Below are 18,605 nucleotides of genomic sequence, written 5' to 3' on the forward strand. Positions count from 1 at the left end.
AACGAAGAGGAATGCTCAGTAAAGGAATTGTGTTGCTCCATGACAATGCTCGGCCCCATATAGCTGGTGTTACTCAATCGTTAATTCGACAGTTTCATTGGGAGCAGTTCGATCACCCGCCGTACAGCCCGGACTTGGCACCGTCCGACTATCACTTGTTCCTGCACATGAAGCGCGAGCTTGGTGGCAAGTGCTTTGGATCTGATGATGACACGAAAAATGCTGTGGAGTCGTGGTTATCGAAACTGGCGGGAAGTTTCTTTGACGATGGTATACAAAAACTGGTCACCCGCTATGACAAGTGTTTGATCATTGGCAGAAACTTTGTTGAAAAATAGTTTAAGACATGTATTTTCATGTAAAAATAAAATTGGATTCAAAAAAGTTGTTTTACTATTTTTTTTTTCAAAAAGGTACTTAGTTTCCGAATACGCCTCGTAGTTACAAAATTTTATTACATGTTATTATATGCATAGTTCTTTGTAATCTTCACTTCTAATAAAATTATACATATTTATTACTATAGTTGAGATGATTGTACTTAATTTTGAAGATATGTTGACTTCTAAGAGTTGTTCCATCCCCCCCCAAAATAAATAAATAAAATAAAAATTAAAAACACTATTCCAAATTGCTGTAGTTGAAAGATTAAAAGGTTGCATTTGGAATTCATTTTCTGACAGGGCTGACAATTTTAATTTATTCAGAAATCTAAAAGAAAATATCTCTAGAAAATTGCCAAGTTATAATTGTTACATTCAAAATAGCTTTCAATGAGAAATATGTTTAAACTTTGATAATAAGCTCAGTCTAAAGTAAAGAATAAAATATCTCTTAACCAAGTCTTCATTGTGTTTAACTGTTTTAATATTCCTAAACTAAAAAGAAACTAAAAAACTAAAAAGAAATAAAATTCAAGTGTTTTTAATTAAAAAGTTAATAGTTTTAATAATGAAACATAATTATATTTAATCTCAGCCATATTACCTTAAAAATAGCATGTGAGAAACACCACAGTGATATTTTTCATTTTTGCATACACATACCAAAGTTAAATACGTAAATAAATAATAAAATGCAATTTCAGATTTATCATCGAAACATTATAGCTAATCACTTAATCAGAGAGTAGAAAGTTTGCTTTCAACCTAATAAATTAAACAAATAAAGTGGTGATAAATTATACAAACAGACATATTTGAGACATTAAAATTCAGATCTGAATACTCCATTTATTATAATTAAAATTATAAGTACACGGTTTAGATATAAAAAAGCATAAGTCCCTTTTGATTATGTGCACTTTTATCAGTGTGTGCTTATATCTATGTGGGCTTTTATCAACATGGGTTTTTATCAGTGTGGGCTTTCATGAATGTGCGCTTTCATCGCTGTGGGTATTTGTAGCGTGGGCTTTTTTTTTTTTTGTGGGCTTTTGTCGCATGCACTTTCGTCCAGTGGGCTTTTGTCTGGGAACCCTGAGGCATATATGACATACCTGTCTGCAGAAGGTTTTTAGTTCAGCAACATGCCGCCATGAAGGGTTTAAAGAATTGATGAAACTGCAAAATCAGAATTTTAGGAATTTCATGGAAACAAATTAAAAACAGCTTTTCATTCAAGGAAATGGAAGATATATTAACACATCATATATGAAAATAATTGTATTTTCTACTACTGCATGTATTTTAGGAATTTTGGGTACAGTAATAATAAGGGCCAAAATACACATGTAAAAGTATATCTTTACAATACTAATTGGAATGATTATCGCCTGGCCAAGGAATCATAAAAATGCAGGGGAAAAAATATATACTTCATTCTCGCATTTGATTAATAATTGTGAAACAAGCATTTGCATTCTTCCCAAGAGGGAAATTATGAAGTAAATAAGTAGGTTTGCAGATACATCTGAAGATGCACACAGAGTTCTTCTCTGCATGAGATCCATTGAATTATCTGGTGAAATAACAACTAGGCTGAGAGTGAACAAATCACATATCTATCCCTGCTTACAGTTGTATGTTGCAATATTACTTTAAGTAAAAAGAGTTCTGTTTGCACTGGAAATGGAAATTAGTGTTATCTGGATATGGTTGAACTCCACAAACATTTTTTGTATGCATCCAAACAGCTATACAAAGATTTCTGGCAAATTTATGCAGCAGTGATCTAAGAGATGACATCTATTTGTTAATGGCAATATATTCCCCTGACTGATAATCTAGCAGATCTAGTTTATAGGGGCTTAAATTCAAAGAAAATTCTTTGCAAGTGTGTGATTATGGCAAAGCCTTGAGGGCTATCTGCCTAAGGAGAGGGATGCCTTCGTGGAGGACTTTCAAAGGGAAACTGGCTCATATACATGCTACACATGGGGAAAACCACGGAAACTCCCATGCGTTCACAGGATTCAAACCTTGGACCGAACTACCAGTGTTCAGCGACTTTACTGCTTGTCCGTTGGTGGGCCCAAATTCTTTGCAAGACATGTGGTGGTATACACCAGCATATTTAACTATTTAACTAGTAGATATGTATCTGTTAGGAATACACCTGCAACTGATTTAATTAGTCTCAGAATTTTAAAAAATGGGGGACTGACACAAGTACTGAAAATTGTTTTACTGTTAGGCTTATAGTGATTGAAAACATTTCACTGATCATCTTTTCAGTAACCCAGGAAACAACATATTTGGCTATCTAAAAGCTGAAAAACTTCAAGAGGTACAGCAAGTCCTAGTGTATATATATTAGTCACAAACCTTTCTAACAGAAATCAAGAACTTGAAAAAAAAAAAAAAAAAAAAAAAAAAAAGGGTTCAGTTGTCTGCAAACAGTAAAATAACACAATTAAATTACACTCAGACTTAAATTACAATAAGAAATAGCTCCTATTATTACCCATGAATTATAAAATCAACTTATGATTATAAGCTATTATCATAAAATTAATATGCATTACAGTTCTTAGTCTTCATCTATTATGTTTCAGTCAATTCTGCCCATCAAGAAGCAGAAATGTTTGTAGGAAAGTTACAAACAAGTGTATAACATGTTTTAAATCTAAGCCCACAACTATTACTTAGCAAATAATGGGTAACCTATCTGGAAAATTTAAACACAGACACAAACAAAAGGGGGGATAAAAAGGTGCACATAAATGATCAATTGCAAAACTATGCATTTTGATCATTATAAAAATGAATATTTAATTTATCATTATTTTTGTATTAATATCTAAGCAGTTGTATTATGATTGAACAACCTGAACCTTACACAATTGAACATTTTGTAAGATGTAATGATGTTATGTAATTAACTGTAATTAACATCAACACATTTTCAATATTGTATTGTATTATTCTTAATTTATGTATTCTTTCACAGTACTCAGTTCAAATTTTTTATGATAGTTTAAATGATTTCTATATTACAGCTTATTTACATATATGTTAGTTCAGAAGCTATGCAATACTGCAAAGCCAGGTAATATGTTGGTGCCTGCACATTTAAAACTGTATAAATATGATCTATAATGAATTATAAATTTTGGGGAAAATATGTTGATATTGAAATTAAATGTGAGGTTTCTGTCTTGCAGAATTAGAAGCCAGTTGTCTTGCCATTAGCAATTTTTTTAGTACATGTTTTATCAGCTTTGAGTTGCATGAAATAAAATTTACTCTACAGTTCAAAATGTCTTTTTGAGAAAATGAGCTACAGATCCTTTGGTGAAATAATTGCTACCAAAAAGATCATTATATTCCACTATTACAAATTTAAGATTTAGATGATCAGATTGGACAATTACTTACAAATTATAATATGGATTTTTTAATCCTTTCACATTGTTAATGAATTTTTTATTAATTATTCCTCACCAGCTATTCCATACCCTGAAATCATACTAGTAACCTACCATACTGTAAGAAAAGATGGATACAGCAAAGTACTTGAGCGCTATTTACTAAAAGTCATAAAATTTAGGTAGACTTTTCTAGCAGTAACTAATTTACTTTTACCTTAGGAAATTAATAACTTTTACACAAAAAATAAACCATGAGAAAACTCCTATTGTCAGCTTATTTTGTTGTTGAAAATAGGATCTGAATTAAAGTATGGATACTGATTGCAACATTAGTAAACTGGCCACTCATTGGGTTTATAAACCACTGGATCACTGTGTATACGATTTATAAAATACAAATTATCTCTTTTAAATATATTTTTTTTTTTAAAAAGTACATTAGACTCAAAGGGACTTTTTTAAAATGTTTTGTGTGTTACCTTTATTTATTAAATATCATGTTCTTTGCACTAAATTAAATTCAACAGCAAAAACACAAAATAATTTTAAAATAAGCATATCTTTAGAATTTATCATATGCAGTCTTGCACCGCAGATAAAAACGTTTTTTTCCTCCATACAGTGTTGCCATTGCTCACTTTGAAATCGTAGAGTTTGTTAATAAAAAATTCGTTAAAGTGTAACAAAATATGAAATCGATAATAAAACAAATTTGAAACTCCAAATTAGCGCCCATATTCCATAAAGATTATGTTATTCAAAATCTGATGTCTCTAGGTATAGTTCGACCGCCTCATCTGTGACCATGAGCGCAAACACGCATGCGCCATTCAGACCAAATTATTCTCAAAATAGGGTGGAAGGATGGGGACTTTCTTTCCCTCCAGCATAACTCTTTCCGGAGAAGAGAAGACCCTTTCACGTCGCAGCAAGTATTACTGCCTCTTTTGGACGAGTCTATGTGTTTTGGCAGAATGCCAACCAGTGTTGCGCTTGAGACGATCAAACTATACCATTGTTTTATTACAACATGAGAAACATACATACATTTATGCAGATGCTTAATTATTTAATTTCTTTAAATATATCTCAGGCGATAATATTTGGTGGCAACAATTTGAAAATTGAATCAACATTTATACTGAATCAATGCAAAATGTCAAAACGAAATTAATAGTCCTTCTGGGGAAATTGACCCTTTGAACTAAAAAAACAAGATTTACTTACATTAATAATAAAAGGAACAATCAGTACAACAATTGCCACTTCTACTTTGGGATCTTTAATTGGTGACATAATAATCTTGCGCACCTAAAATAAATAGTAAATGATACTAAAAACAATAAAATTTACATAACTATAGCATTAATTGAAAATAAAACATATTAAATCCTCAATAACTGGGATATAATGAAGAAGGGGAGATTATTAACAATTGAAGAAAATGCTACTGTTTTCATTATATGAAATTTATATCCTGACAAAATAGAAACTTACATTTCATTTGTTGGAAATATTAGTTGCAAGACACTTCTGTTTCAGTTAATTTAGAAGAGCACATGTACAGTGAGCAAAAAAAAGGGGGCAGGGGACAGTTGTATATCTCCCACTCTATTGGTCCGATTGATGAAATTCAAATTGCCTTTTACATGTCTCGAAAGCGTGACTTAGGATATACATTAGATTTATATATAGCACTGTTCTAATATAGGTATTGTGACACAAAATCGGACTTTCTCTGAAAGCAAATGCTAATTTTTTTCCATATTTCGATTCTCTGACTCAAATTATGCCTAAATTTTGTGCAAAATTTATGGAGAAATTTAAAAATTTATCTTGGCACATTTTTTACAATTTGTGCCAAGAATAATTCACTTGGCAAATTTCTTAATTTATGACAACCTATTCTCTTTTCCTTTTTTCATTGTAAATAAATGGGAAAAAAACTCATCGTTTATTATTTCAAATAATTTTAACAAAGTATGTAAACTATACTTAGTGCTATTATTGCTGAATAACAAATATGGCAAACTTCAAAACGTGCCAATCACAAATATTCTAGGAAATTTTTAATAAAAAACTAATTGTTTGCAGGTATACTTAAAAATGCATCAACTTTAAGATGATGATAAGACTTTATAGGTTATAATTCACAATTTCTTCTGAAAAAATTATAAAAATTATTTAAAAATACAATTTAAAAAAATAAATCATAAAAAATGGGTGAATTTTATTTGGAATGAACCTAAATTTCGAATTCTAGAAAAGAGAATCAAGTAAGTATAATAAAAAAAGAGACATTAATAAATATACACCAAATTCAATTAACACTGAGGAGCAAAAATTTTGAAAGCAAATTTTTTAAAAACTACTCGTGCGAATTTTATAAAATTAGGCAGTTTGGCAGAATTAGAGTCCTAGAATCAAAATATGGAAAAAAAAAAAAAAAATTGGCATGTCATTTCAGAAAAAGTCCGATTTTGTGTCAAAATACCAATATTACCAATGCTGTATATAAATCTAATAAGTCAAACTTTTGAGACATGAAAAATACAAGTTGAATTTCATTGAATAGCCCAGCAGAACGGGAGATATGGAACTGCCCCCACCTTTTTTTTTTTTTTTTTTCGCAGTGTACACAAATGCAATAAAAAAGACAGACAACTATATATGTCTTAAATGAAAACATGCATGTGTGGAAATAACATTAACAGACAGAACTTTCTGGTAGACCTTATATTATATCCAATTCATTATTTAAAACTCTGGCACAGATTCTCAGAAGCATCATTTAACACAAGTTCATGCAGCATTTTAATTGCTTTTAAAGCCATGGAGTTGTTAAGATAGCTTTTTATTGGAAGATGCTTAAAAAAAAATTAAAAAAAAAAAAATTAGACAAAAAGAAAAAGGAAATCCACTTCTGTTAACAATAACCACTTTCAAACAATTGAGTGTTAAGTAACAAAATTCTGGAGAAAACATTAAATGTACAGAAAATAAAGACATTGCAATTAGTAAACGACAAAGATTTCCACGACAGGTAATGCTGTATTCAGATTTAATGCAAATTTTATATACCAATTTCTACCAACAAAGATGTGAAAGAATAATATTTTAAAATTATTACAAATGAAATAATATATAATACTGAAAACAGTTATGGTATATCACAGTCTTGGATATGAAGAGTGAATGGCAGAAAGTTTTGAAGGCTGAAATGTAAACTGAATATGAAGCTGAAATGCATGGCATTAACAGTTCTAAATGAAAAAACAACAGCAGCAAAACAAACACACACACAAACAAACAAACAAACAAACATTTCCACGACAGGTAATGCTGTATTCAGATTTAATGCAAATTTTATATACCAATTTCTACCAACAAAGATGTGAAAGAATAACATTTTAAAATTATTACAAATGAAATAATATATAATACTGAAAACAGTTATGGTATATCATAGTCTTGGATATGAAGAGTGAATGGCAGAAAGTTTTGAAGGCTGAAATGTAAACTGAATTTGAAGCTGAAATGCATGGCATTAACAGTTCTAAATGAAAAAACAAAAACAGCAGCAAAACAAACACACAAACAAAAAAAAAAAAAAAAAAACCAACACACACACGCACATACACACACACACACACACACACACACAAAAAAAAAAAAAAAAAAAAAAAACCAACTTATTAATTGGAAAGAGAAAAATTGTCAATCATAACGCTACTCTCCAGAAATATAAGGCACAAAACGAATACCCGGAAAAAGTATCACAAATATTCTAGGAAATTTTTTATAAAAAACTCTGATTGTTTGCAGGTATACTTAAAAATAAAAAGTATATACTATTTCCAATGTTCCTACTGTTAAATTATTAGTAACAAGAGGAAATCCATCGACACCATAGAGGTAAGAAAGGAAGGAGGGGTCAACTCCGCATTACAAGTGAAGCACTGCTCCAAGGCATCGGTCTTCAGATGGGGTGTCTTTTGTTTACATTTAGAAGGTCCCTTGACAGTGCTTTGATAATGTTTTGACACATGACAGTTCCATACAAATCGAAAAATGAGTCACTTCCACATAAAAGATACATTCATTGTGTCATGGATAATAGTAATTTGTGTAGTTTAATGACATTCACGCAAAAATCACATCTTGGTTATTTTTCAAAATCTAACAACGATTTTAATTATGAATTTATTTTCTAAAAATCTAAGCTGTTGAACTATGAAAATATGTATTTTAGAAAAAATGTTATGGTTAAAGGATGAAAAATATCTTACGGTACCTTTACAATTGTATACGTCTTTCGATACCCTTGACAGTTCCAAACGCCAAAATGTTTTAAATAAAATAAGTTTTTTTTTGGTCACCCACATATTATTGTAACATGTACTTTTCACAAATTTTCAGAGGATAGGTTTATAATTGCTCATTTTAAACTCATCATTTTATTTTTATATAATTGAAAAATAACCACTTTGGGTTTACACTTTTTACTTATTTGGGTTAATTAAAAAATAAAACTACCACCAAATGCTGCAATCCTCATCAAAGCTAATAAATACACACACATATATGCCAATAAGTTAACTTTTCCTTGATCTGTAACCACACATTTTTGTAAGATTATGTATAGTTTTACACAGAAGACGGATACATTTGCGAACCTGGCAAATGAAGCAATATTATGCAGGCAATCAAGATTGCAATCTGATGAAAATGCGGTTAATGTTTAAATGTGAATTGGATAATTATTATTTATTATATTATCAGACAATTATTAAACTGGGTAAAACTGCTAAAAGTGTTATTGAGTGCTCTGCTAGAATGTATTTACTAGAAGATTTGATAATGAATGTATCCTAAAACGTGTTAATATCCTAAAACGTGTAAGTCAAAAGTTTGAAACCTGATACCCGTAAATATAAAAATATGCATGTTAAAATATTTGTAATTAGGCACATAGGGTCAGGTTAAGTTTTTATTAAATATAGTAAGGCATGCAAGGGCCATCTGCTTAAAGGGAGAGATGTTATCATGGAGCAATTTCGAAGAAAAACTTATCTTTGAATGGGTATTAAAAATAATGCATGTAATTTTCATTCAAATTATATTTAAGCATATTTTTATGCAAAAATTTTGGGTATATGCTAAATTATTGAAAATTACATTACTTGAAAAACATAGTGAATGCACAGAAATTAAAAATTTGAACATGCTCAAAATGAAAATATGAAATGAAAAATATGAAATGAAGTGGATGGACAAAAATATGGAAACACCTTGTGAAATGCATGTTTGAAAAGAAAGATTGATTTTAATGAAATATGTAGGTGGCGCTGGCGTTTTTGACTACTGATGCCACCTATACAACTTCGTAAATGTGCTAAACAGTTCAGTTGTTGTTGGAGTACTGTTATGTGAGGTTGTCATTGCATTATGTCAGACTTAACAGACTTCGAACGTGGGCAAATTGTTGGAGCACGTATGGTAGGTGCTTCCGTAAGCAAAATAGCCGAGGTGTTTAGTGTTTCAAGAGGTACTGTATTGAAGATTTATTCCGCATATTTGAAAAGCGGAAAAACATCATCTGCTAAATCACAGCGCGGACGAAAGTGTGTCCTGAGTGATCGTGACAGACGATCATTAAGGGCAATTGTGACGAAAAATAAGAAGACCACAGCTGCAAAAGTTACTGCTGAAATGAATGTTGTGTTACCGAACCCTGTGAGTACCAAAACAATTAGAAGGGAGCTTCATAAACAGGGAATTGCTGGCCGTGCTGCAATTGAGAAGCCACTCATCAGTGATGCTAATGCCCGTAACAGGAAAAGGTGGTGTTTAAGTCATAAAGCCTGGACTATAGAGCAGTGGAAGCGAGTAATATGGTCTGACGAGTCTTCTTTCACATTGTTTCCCACTTCTGGCCGAGTTTACGTCTGGAGAGCGCCATCTCAAGCCTATATACAGAATGCTTGTTGCCAAGAGTGAAACATGGCGGGGGTTCTGTTATGGTTTGGGCAGTCATATCGTGGTTCTCTGCTAGCCCCATGATAACTGTGTCAGGGCACATGACTGCCAAAACTTATGTGAACATTTTGGCCGATCAAATCCACCCCATAGTACAAACTTTGCTCCCCGATGGTGATGGTGTCTTCCAAGACGACAAAGCCCCTGTTCAGACAGCTCACATTATCCAGGACTGATTTTCTGAGCACGAGGATGAATTGTCCCATCTCCCCTGGCCACCACAGTTACCAGACCTGAATATTATCGAACCTTTGTGGTCTACATTGGAACGGAAAGTGCGTTCTCGTTATCCACCGCCAACATCGTTATCTGATTTTGCCACCGTTTTGCAGGAAGAATGGTATAATATTCCCTTGGCAGACATACAGTAACTGTATTTATCCATTCCGAGAAGATTGAAAGCTGTTTTGGATGCCAACAGGTTTCCTACACCATATTAAGCAAAGAAACATGTTTTTTTTAAAGGTGTTTCCATATTTTTGTCCAACGCCTGTATGTATGGGTATTTATGCATATGCTTGCAAAGAGCATGTATTTGTCTTTAACAAACTATGTAAATATTTATTAAATTATTTATAAATGTATTTGAAATGAAGGATTTATTCGTTCATAAACTCCTGTGAAAGTTACTGTGAAGAAATCTAATTATTAAGTGCATCTAAATTTATAATGATTATAAATATTATCTAAATATATAATAACCTTCACATTGAACTGTAAACATAAATTGAAATCCTGTTGACAAATACATTTATAAAACTATTTAAGCAAGAATTGCTCGTACTGGAAAGCAATCTGTTAAAAGTATTGTAAAGCAATACAATATGACATGCAAGAAGTAAAAGAAGAATTAAAAAAGAGTAATAAAGAAGACTAATAAATTAAAAAGATAAAGAAGAGTTTTAGAATATGTATTGTTGAAAGTAAGGGTAAAAAAAAAAATCTGTTAAGTATAATTAAAAGAATTATTCCCTTACATTTTATAATAACTCACTTACAAGCTTTAAATAATGTTTTTTTTTTAAAGTCCTTTTTTATTCCCTTTCAGAAATACTCAGAGAAAGTTAAGTACAGAAATCAGCACCAATATTTAATGTACTTCACTGTTAAAATATAAATAATGTTTAAAAAATATCTGGAGAAAACCCAGATGTCTTCATCATCTCGACACTTTCATCAGTTTCCATCCCAAATATAAATAATATAGCAATTTTTTTTTTTAAAACGAATGCACTTAGGACTCTGTAATTGTATAAAAAAATGTTTAAAAAAAAGCCCCTTTTTTTTAATTCCCTTTCAGAAATATTCAGAGAAAGTACAGGAAATGAGCACCAATATTTAACGTACTTCACTATTTAAATAAAAGGCGCTCTTATTTGAAATGGACTGAATAGAGCATTAATTATAAATTGACTTAAATTTTTCAATTTAAAAGATGCCTCAGAAGCTAATATTTGAGAAGGTATTTTAGAAAGAAGTTCTATAAATAGAAAAGAAATAATGCACAGTTATAATATTAATAATACAATGCACTTTGATTTTAATTTTTGTAATCTTTAACTGAATAAAATCGAATAACCTTACAATTTTTTTCTAATGTAATTAACGAAAACTTGTGAAAATATTTCATTCAAATTAAACCGTTTTGAGCAAATTGATCTTGAAAAGTACAGCATTTAAATCCATTCAAAATTAAATGTTGTTTAAAAATGCATTCTTTTCACATACTTAGTAGCCTGAAATATTGTAGAAAAAGAAAATATGTACATTTACATGTATATTTACGACGTAATTACAAAATATGTACATCCAATCACATAAAAAAAACACTGAACTTAATGGTAAGACACTGATTGTTTTGGTCACCACGAAGGGATCGTCAGTGCTTCGAAGCAGTGTATGGGGAAAACCAGTTCAAGCCTCTCCTTCTTACTTCCTACCTCCATGATTGACACAGAAATCAGTTGCAGCAAAGTCTTTAACTACATTTGTAGCAATAATAAATACAATAATAAACCAGCTTAAAAATACAACTTCAAAAAAAAGGTAAAAAACATAATATTCCGCAGCTCTTTTCGAGGCATGCGGTTCAAAGCAGAAGAATTTGTAGAACACTGTATGAAAACTATTTAGCAGGAAATATCTAGACATACACTGTGAACCTTGATGAAGCATGAGTTTACCTACACGACTAAGGATTAACAAACAGACATACAAACAAATGTCTATGAAAATGAAAAGGGGAAAAAATGTACAAATCTGATTTCATCAATGCAAAGTAAGATCCAGCAAGGGGTTTATGATTGTTGCAAGATTATCTTACAATGGAAGATTAAAAATAAGAAGGGTGGGGAGAAAAATTAAAATCAACTTAATGTAGTATCAAGAGAATGTTTTATGCCCAAAATTTACAGAAGAAATTCCATTTCTTTATCCCAGTAACTTTCAAAGAACGGAACTTTATCAAAACAAAGCAACAAGTCATCCTTCAAAGAGTAATGCTGCATTTTTTGAAAAAATGATGTCTGATACAGTTACTGCATATATACTTTTTCAACATATTTCTGAGAAGGCCCCCTGATATTTTGCTTGTGAATTATTGCACTTTTGATCACTTAAAAAGAGCTTTTTCTAAGTGAAAACCTACCAAGATTGATGGACTGTAGAAAATAGTGGAAGAGGAATAAAAACCAATACTCCTCATTTTTTTATAAAAAGCCCTTCTATCATGGAAATCACGATGCAGACTTACAATCCAGAAAAAAGGCTGTCATATCAAACATTAAAAAAAAAATAACCTTTATATTTTAAACATTAACTAAATGGGCTCGAAATCCTTCTAAAAATGTGTAAACACTCTGTGTATTTTAAAAACAAATTTCATTGCCAGAAAAATAATGAAAGTTACAGTAAATTATATAAAACCTGTACAATTTGTAAATTATAATCATCTGTATGTTAACAGATAAAAATGAAAAAAAGTGCTTACAGAAATTTTCAAAATATTAAGTTCAAGTGAAAAATAATTTCAGTGAAAGGAGAACATAATTAAACTAGAAGATTCTAACATAAAAGATGGACAGACAGTAAAGATAAAAACATAAGGGATAAATTTTGAAAGTTTTATATCTTATGTTCTATTTTAAAAAAACAACTATAGTACTACAGTAATCTAAGGTAGTATCTAAGGACTACAGTACAAAGTAAAATTGCAAATTGTCACTTAAAAGTCTAGTAAGATGGCACAGATAAAATAGCAAATGTGGTTGTTTGTGTAATAATGGCACATTTATGGCATTAAGGGATTCGTTAACATTCATTTAACATTATATTAAATATTTCCTTCACCTTAAAATGTATAAGAAATTTCAACTTATGCGTTTTTTTTTTGTCTCTTTAAATTATATACAGAGTCATAATTTCTTGCTTAGGAACAAAGTTATTGACTTATTCTGAACCATCTATAATCGCTGTGTTTAGAATCTTATATTAGAAAAGGTGAAGAGAAAAAAATGTGTGTGCCGCCAGCTGAACAATGCTCACAATTACAGAGTGTTAAGTGCTTCCTTTAAAAAAAAAAAAAAAAAAAAAAAAAACCCGCTCTACAGTACAAAGTCCATAATCCGGACGTCCATTATCTGGAATGATCTATAATCCAAACCTCAAGGTCACAAACTTTTTTTTTGTATGCTTTACGCATGTGTGTTGGGTGGATGTGTCTCCAGATACGTTAAAAAATGCTTGGCATGGTTTATGGCCAGATGCCATATTTCACGGTGAGGATGATGAAGATGATAGCCATGAATTTGAAGGTTTTCGGACATCGCAAACTAAAGGTGAAATTTTCCAGTTATTGGATTTTGTAAAGAAATGTGGAGAAGCGGTAAAAAATGAAGCTGATATAACAAAAGTTTTTCATTGCGACGACAATCCCCTAATCATCAATCAATTAATGGACGGCGAAATCTGTAGTATGGTTCTAGATTCAGAAAATACCGCTTTCGATAGTGAAGAAAGTGACAGAGAGGTTATTGAAAACGAAAAAATTTCGATTGACAAGTTAGTCGGTATTTTCGACACAGCAATTACAGAGCTTGAATAGTGGAGCTTTGTAACTGAACAAGAAATTACGTCTGTTTATAGAATTAAAGCGAAAGTATTAGCACAAAAAACGAAGCAACTTAAACAACTTTCATTGAAAGAAATGTTTATTAAAGTAAACAAATAAATATTAAGCCTTTTTTTGTAAATTTTGATACCCTTTAGATCATAATTGCTCTTTATTTCATAAATTACAGTTTCATATTTTTAATTACATAATTTCTGCATGCCATCTTACCAGATTTAAATTGATTATCTATAATCTGGAAAAACCGCTAATCCGGAATTGCCGAAGTCCCGATGAGTCCGGATTATGGACTTTGTACTATTATTTATATTTGGATGGAAACTAATGAAAGTATTGAAATGATGAAGACATCCGGGTTTTCTCCAGATATTTTCATCCCTAAAAATTGTTACAGCTTGGAACTGCAAAAAAAGTTCTAAATTTTTTGATTAATTATTTTGCTCTCCTGGCATGTTTATTCACATAGTTTATACAAACTGTTAATATGCAGATATACTACTTCAGTATTTCAAAACACTGGAAAATATTTAGTTCAATAATCCTTTATTTTGAAGCTGTGAATGGCAACAAACTATAAAGCAATTTCAAATAGAATCCTAAGTTTTAAAATTTTATTTTGGAAAACTGGAAAAATATCATTTTTAAATATTTAAACTTGTGAGCTTTAAGATTCCAATAATACAAATAACAGGATGTTATAAATCTTACTACTACCATCTAATTTTATGATTTACCTCCTGTTAATTGTTCTGATATTAGTTTCAAGCTACAAGATGAATGAGCTTTATGCACGAGTTACTGACTTTAGTTATGATTTCCAGCATTAACAGCGATATCAGCATCTAGGTTAATATGATTCAGGAATGTGAAGAGGAAAAAATGTATGTGGTGTGAACCGACTCAGTTGATCAATGTTTACATTTATACGTAATGTTTTTTTAAATGAGAGTAATCAAAAATGATCTTAATGGGATCACTGCACAGTCAAAACATTTTTATTCTGGTCTTGCCATTGACAAGTTAACATTAGTATTTAGACAAAAAAATTTATTCTAGGCAGATTATCAGAGATTGAAAACATGCATTGAACACGGGTAACTTGTTTGGTCATTTTAACTTAGAGTATTTTTCAACTTGTTAGAGAATTGGGGGGGGGCTTACTGGTTCCCACTAATAGTCAATTAAAATCTTTTAATTTACAACAGCCTTTTTATTATGTTCTTCACAATTGGTGGTGATGTATCCAAATTTAAAACTATACCATGGATTTTACCATCCATTTATTGATTGCTGATAGAAGCATTGCCACTGCAATAAAAATTTTAGTTACATTATTTTCAATTAGCATTTTTTCCATTTCTTCATATATTTCATTAGGCAGCAAATTTCACAGCTCTTTTTTGTCAAAGCCGTTTGGCACTTTTTTTGTTATTGTATTTTCTCGGCACCAAGCATCATTAGTTTGGTTTGATTTCATTTCTGACCCAACTCATTTTTCACTTTTCTTTCTTTTTTCTAAAACTGAAGTGGATTTTTGTGATTCAAGATTTAGAAAAAAGTTGCTATCCTGTTTCTTTAAGAAAAAGCTATGCTTCACAAACAATACTGTTTGAATAACAACCTAGTGAAATTAAAATGCAACTGGAACCTGATATGGCTGTATTTTCTGCCAGTATGTTTTGAGTATTTGATGGATGAACAGATTTCGAGAAGTGAGTAAAACAGAGAGGTTACCTTTTATTAAAACTTTAATTTTGATAAAATAACAGCAATAATAATAGACTGAACAAAGTAATAAGCTGGTTGAAATCAGAAAGTTAAGAATGAGCACAGTTTGCAGTAGTAGTGGAACTTAGGTTAATATGGACATTATTTTTTCTTCTTTCTCTGCTACACTAACAAATGAAAGCCACAATGCATTTCACTCCAAACAAACATCAGTTTTTGGGCTTCACTTATTGTGTATAGGACTAATAAGATAAGAAAATGCTGAATACATCTCTCAAACACAACAGCTCGAGGGCTGAAAATGAAAATGACGTTACTTTACTGGTAACCAAAACATGCAGGAGCATTCAGTACTATCATGGATGATCATGATTTTTGGCAAAAGAAATATCTTGAATAATTTGAACAAAGATTGATTTACAGCACAATTGTTTCAGTACCATATTCTCTGTTCCTACATTGTGTTAATAAATAAATAAATAATTAAAAAAAATTAAAGGTTTCAGATTTTAAATTACGTCCAAAGGAGCTTTTTTTAACATTTTGTGTGTTACCTTTATTTATTAAATATCATGTTCTTTGCACTTAAACCATAAAATTCAATTCAACAACAATGTCCCAAAATAATTTTAAAATGAGCATATCTTTAAAATCTCTGATACACAGCTCCGCACGCTGGAAATAAAAAGCCCCCCCCCCCGGTATAGTGTTGCCATTGCTCGCTTTTAAATCGTTGAGTTTGTAAATAAGAAATTCGTTAAAGTTTTACAAAATATGAAATCAATAATAAAAAAAGTTTCAAATTTGGCTTTCAGATGCCCATATTCGCAGTAGGATTACGTCACTCAAAATTGGATGGCTCTAGGTATCATTGTTTTATCACAATGTGAGAAACATACATACATTTATGCAGATTCTTCGTTATTCAATTTCTTTAAATATAATACAGGGTGATAGTATTTGGTGGCAATGATTTGAAAAGTGATACGTCGTCTATAGAGTTTCGACGCAAAATCACAAAACGAAAACAACAGTCCTTCAGAGACAAAGCCCCTTTGGACTAATAAATAAATTTAAAAAAAGGTTTTATGGTAGGGCTGGATAAGCTTGATATGGATTATTTTATGGATTTATTCGGCATGAATCAATTCTAGATATTGGGCACTCAGATTTCAAACTTTGCACTGTATTAGACAAAACTGCTTTAATAATGAATTTACAAAATCTTACAGAAATTAGGTTCCAGGAGAAAGTGCAAGAATGATACAATAAATGAGTCACAATAAGTTAGGTTCAGTTTTTGCACATTCTCTTAAAAATATTTCTCACACATAACTTTTCCTTAGTACCTTTCTCACTATTCACTCTCCCCTTCTGAAAAGCCACCAACCATTGACGACTAATTTATCGCCAAACTAAGACATGAAAGACACTAAGAATTACATAAAACAAGCAACCAATTAACAAAAGTAAAAAGGAAGAAATACGCATAATAAGACAATTACTTTTTTTTGCTTTTTACTCCCAGAAAATCAGCATTACGCACAACTTGGCTCTGCACACGTCATTATTCTCTCCACGTATACAGTAATCTTTTATTTCTTAAAAAAAAAAAAAAAGAAAAAAAAAACCCGATCCCACAGAAAATTGCACACACACTTTAGTTTTTTCATGTCATAGCAATCCGCTGTTGTTTAAAAAAGGAATATCAGAGATTAGCACAAATTCAGCATTGGCATATAAATTTTATCTGTAAAATTAGATCAATTACAAAGTGGTATAACTTCAAAGAGAGTGAAATTTGCATTCTTAACCATTAGGCACAACACCATATTTCCAACACCATTCCTAAAAAAAAAAAAAAAAAAAAAAAAAAAAAAAAAAAAAGAACATTAATAACAATCCTTAATGCAACAAAAGCAAACCTTTATAACTAGTGCACATCTGCTATGCACATGCACATACCTGGGTTGCTACATGAATTCATTTTGGTAGTGGCATAGTGCATTGCCTTGTGAATACTTTCCCTTTTACAAAACAATGAAACAGTTAGTAATATTAAGAGTACAAATAAATCTTCACCGCTTTTTAATAGGAATTTGGCATTCTTATGAAAGAATGGTACCTTATGTTTTATTCAAAGTATTATCCATCATTAGCCACTACCTTTTCCCACTTTTCTGATAGCATAGAGATACCACATTGGAAGAATGCTTCATCTTTTGAGGCTATCAACATATCAATCCAATTTTTGATATCTTCATAGGATGTGAAGCGCTGCTCAGACAGGCTATGTGACATCAATCGAAACAATAATCAGAAGGCACAATATCTGGCGAATACAGCAGGAGGGGTAAAATTTCTCATTTGAGTATTTCTGAGAAGGTTTTAGACACATGTGAATGAGCATTTTCATGCAGGAGAATAATTGTGTAACATCTGGAGTAGTAGTGGGTGCATTTTTCTTTGAAAGCTCGGCTCAGTCTCATCAGTTGTGCTCGGTAAAGAGCCCCAATAATGGTTTTATTCAGTTTGAGCAACTCATATTACATGACAGCAAGTTGATCTCACCATGTACACAACATGATTTTTTTCCATGAATATTCTGCTTGGCTATCGATGTTGAAGCACGGCCAGATAGTCTCCATGATTTCTTCTGCATTGGAGTATTGTAGTGGATCTGATTTTCCTCACCAGTGATGCAAAAAACATTTTGTTTATGCCTGGAAAGCAGCATTTCACATGTAAAAAAAAAATTGGCATTCAACGTTTCTCAGATCCAGTTCAAATGGAATCCAATTTTCTTGTTTTTGAATCATTTCGAATGATTTTAAATGCTGTAAAATTACTTGTTGAGTCACTCAATATAACAGCAAGTTCTATCTGTGTTTGGTACAA

General features: G+C 31.1%; 1 protein-coding gene across 1 annotated transcript in view; it reads right to left on the reverse strand.

The window, feature by feature from the left end:
* LOC118199453 (store-operated calcium entry regulator STIMATE-like) overlaps nt 1-18,605 on the reverse strand; it is a 95,998-nt gene that overhangs the window by 18,289 nt on the left and 59,104 nt on the right. The window contains exon 6 of the mRNA XM_035371322.2: nt 5,039-5,122. Within this exon, the coding sequence (XP_035227213.1) occupies nt 5,039-5,122 (84 nt within the window). The remainder of the gene's footprint in view (nt 1-5,038; nt 5,123-18,605) is intronic.

This window comes from Stegodyphus dumicola, chromosome 5 (assembly GCF_044657685.1).
Source record: "Stegodyphus dumicola isolate Sdum_Otavi_A_Nest chromosome 5, ASM4465768v1".
Lineage (NCBI taxonomy): Eukaryota > Metazoa > Arthropoda > Arachnida > Araneae > Eresidae > Stegodyphus > Stegodyphus dumicola.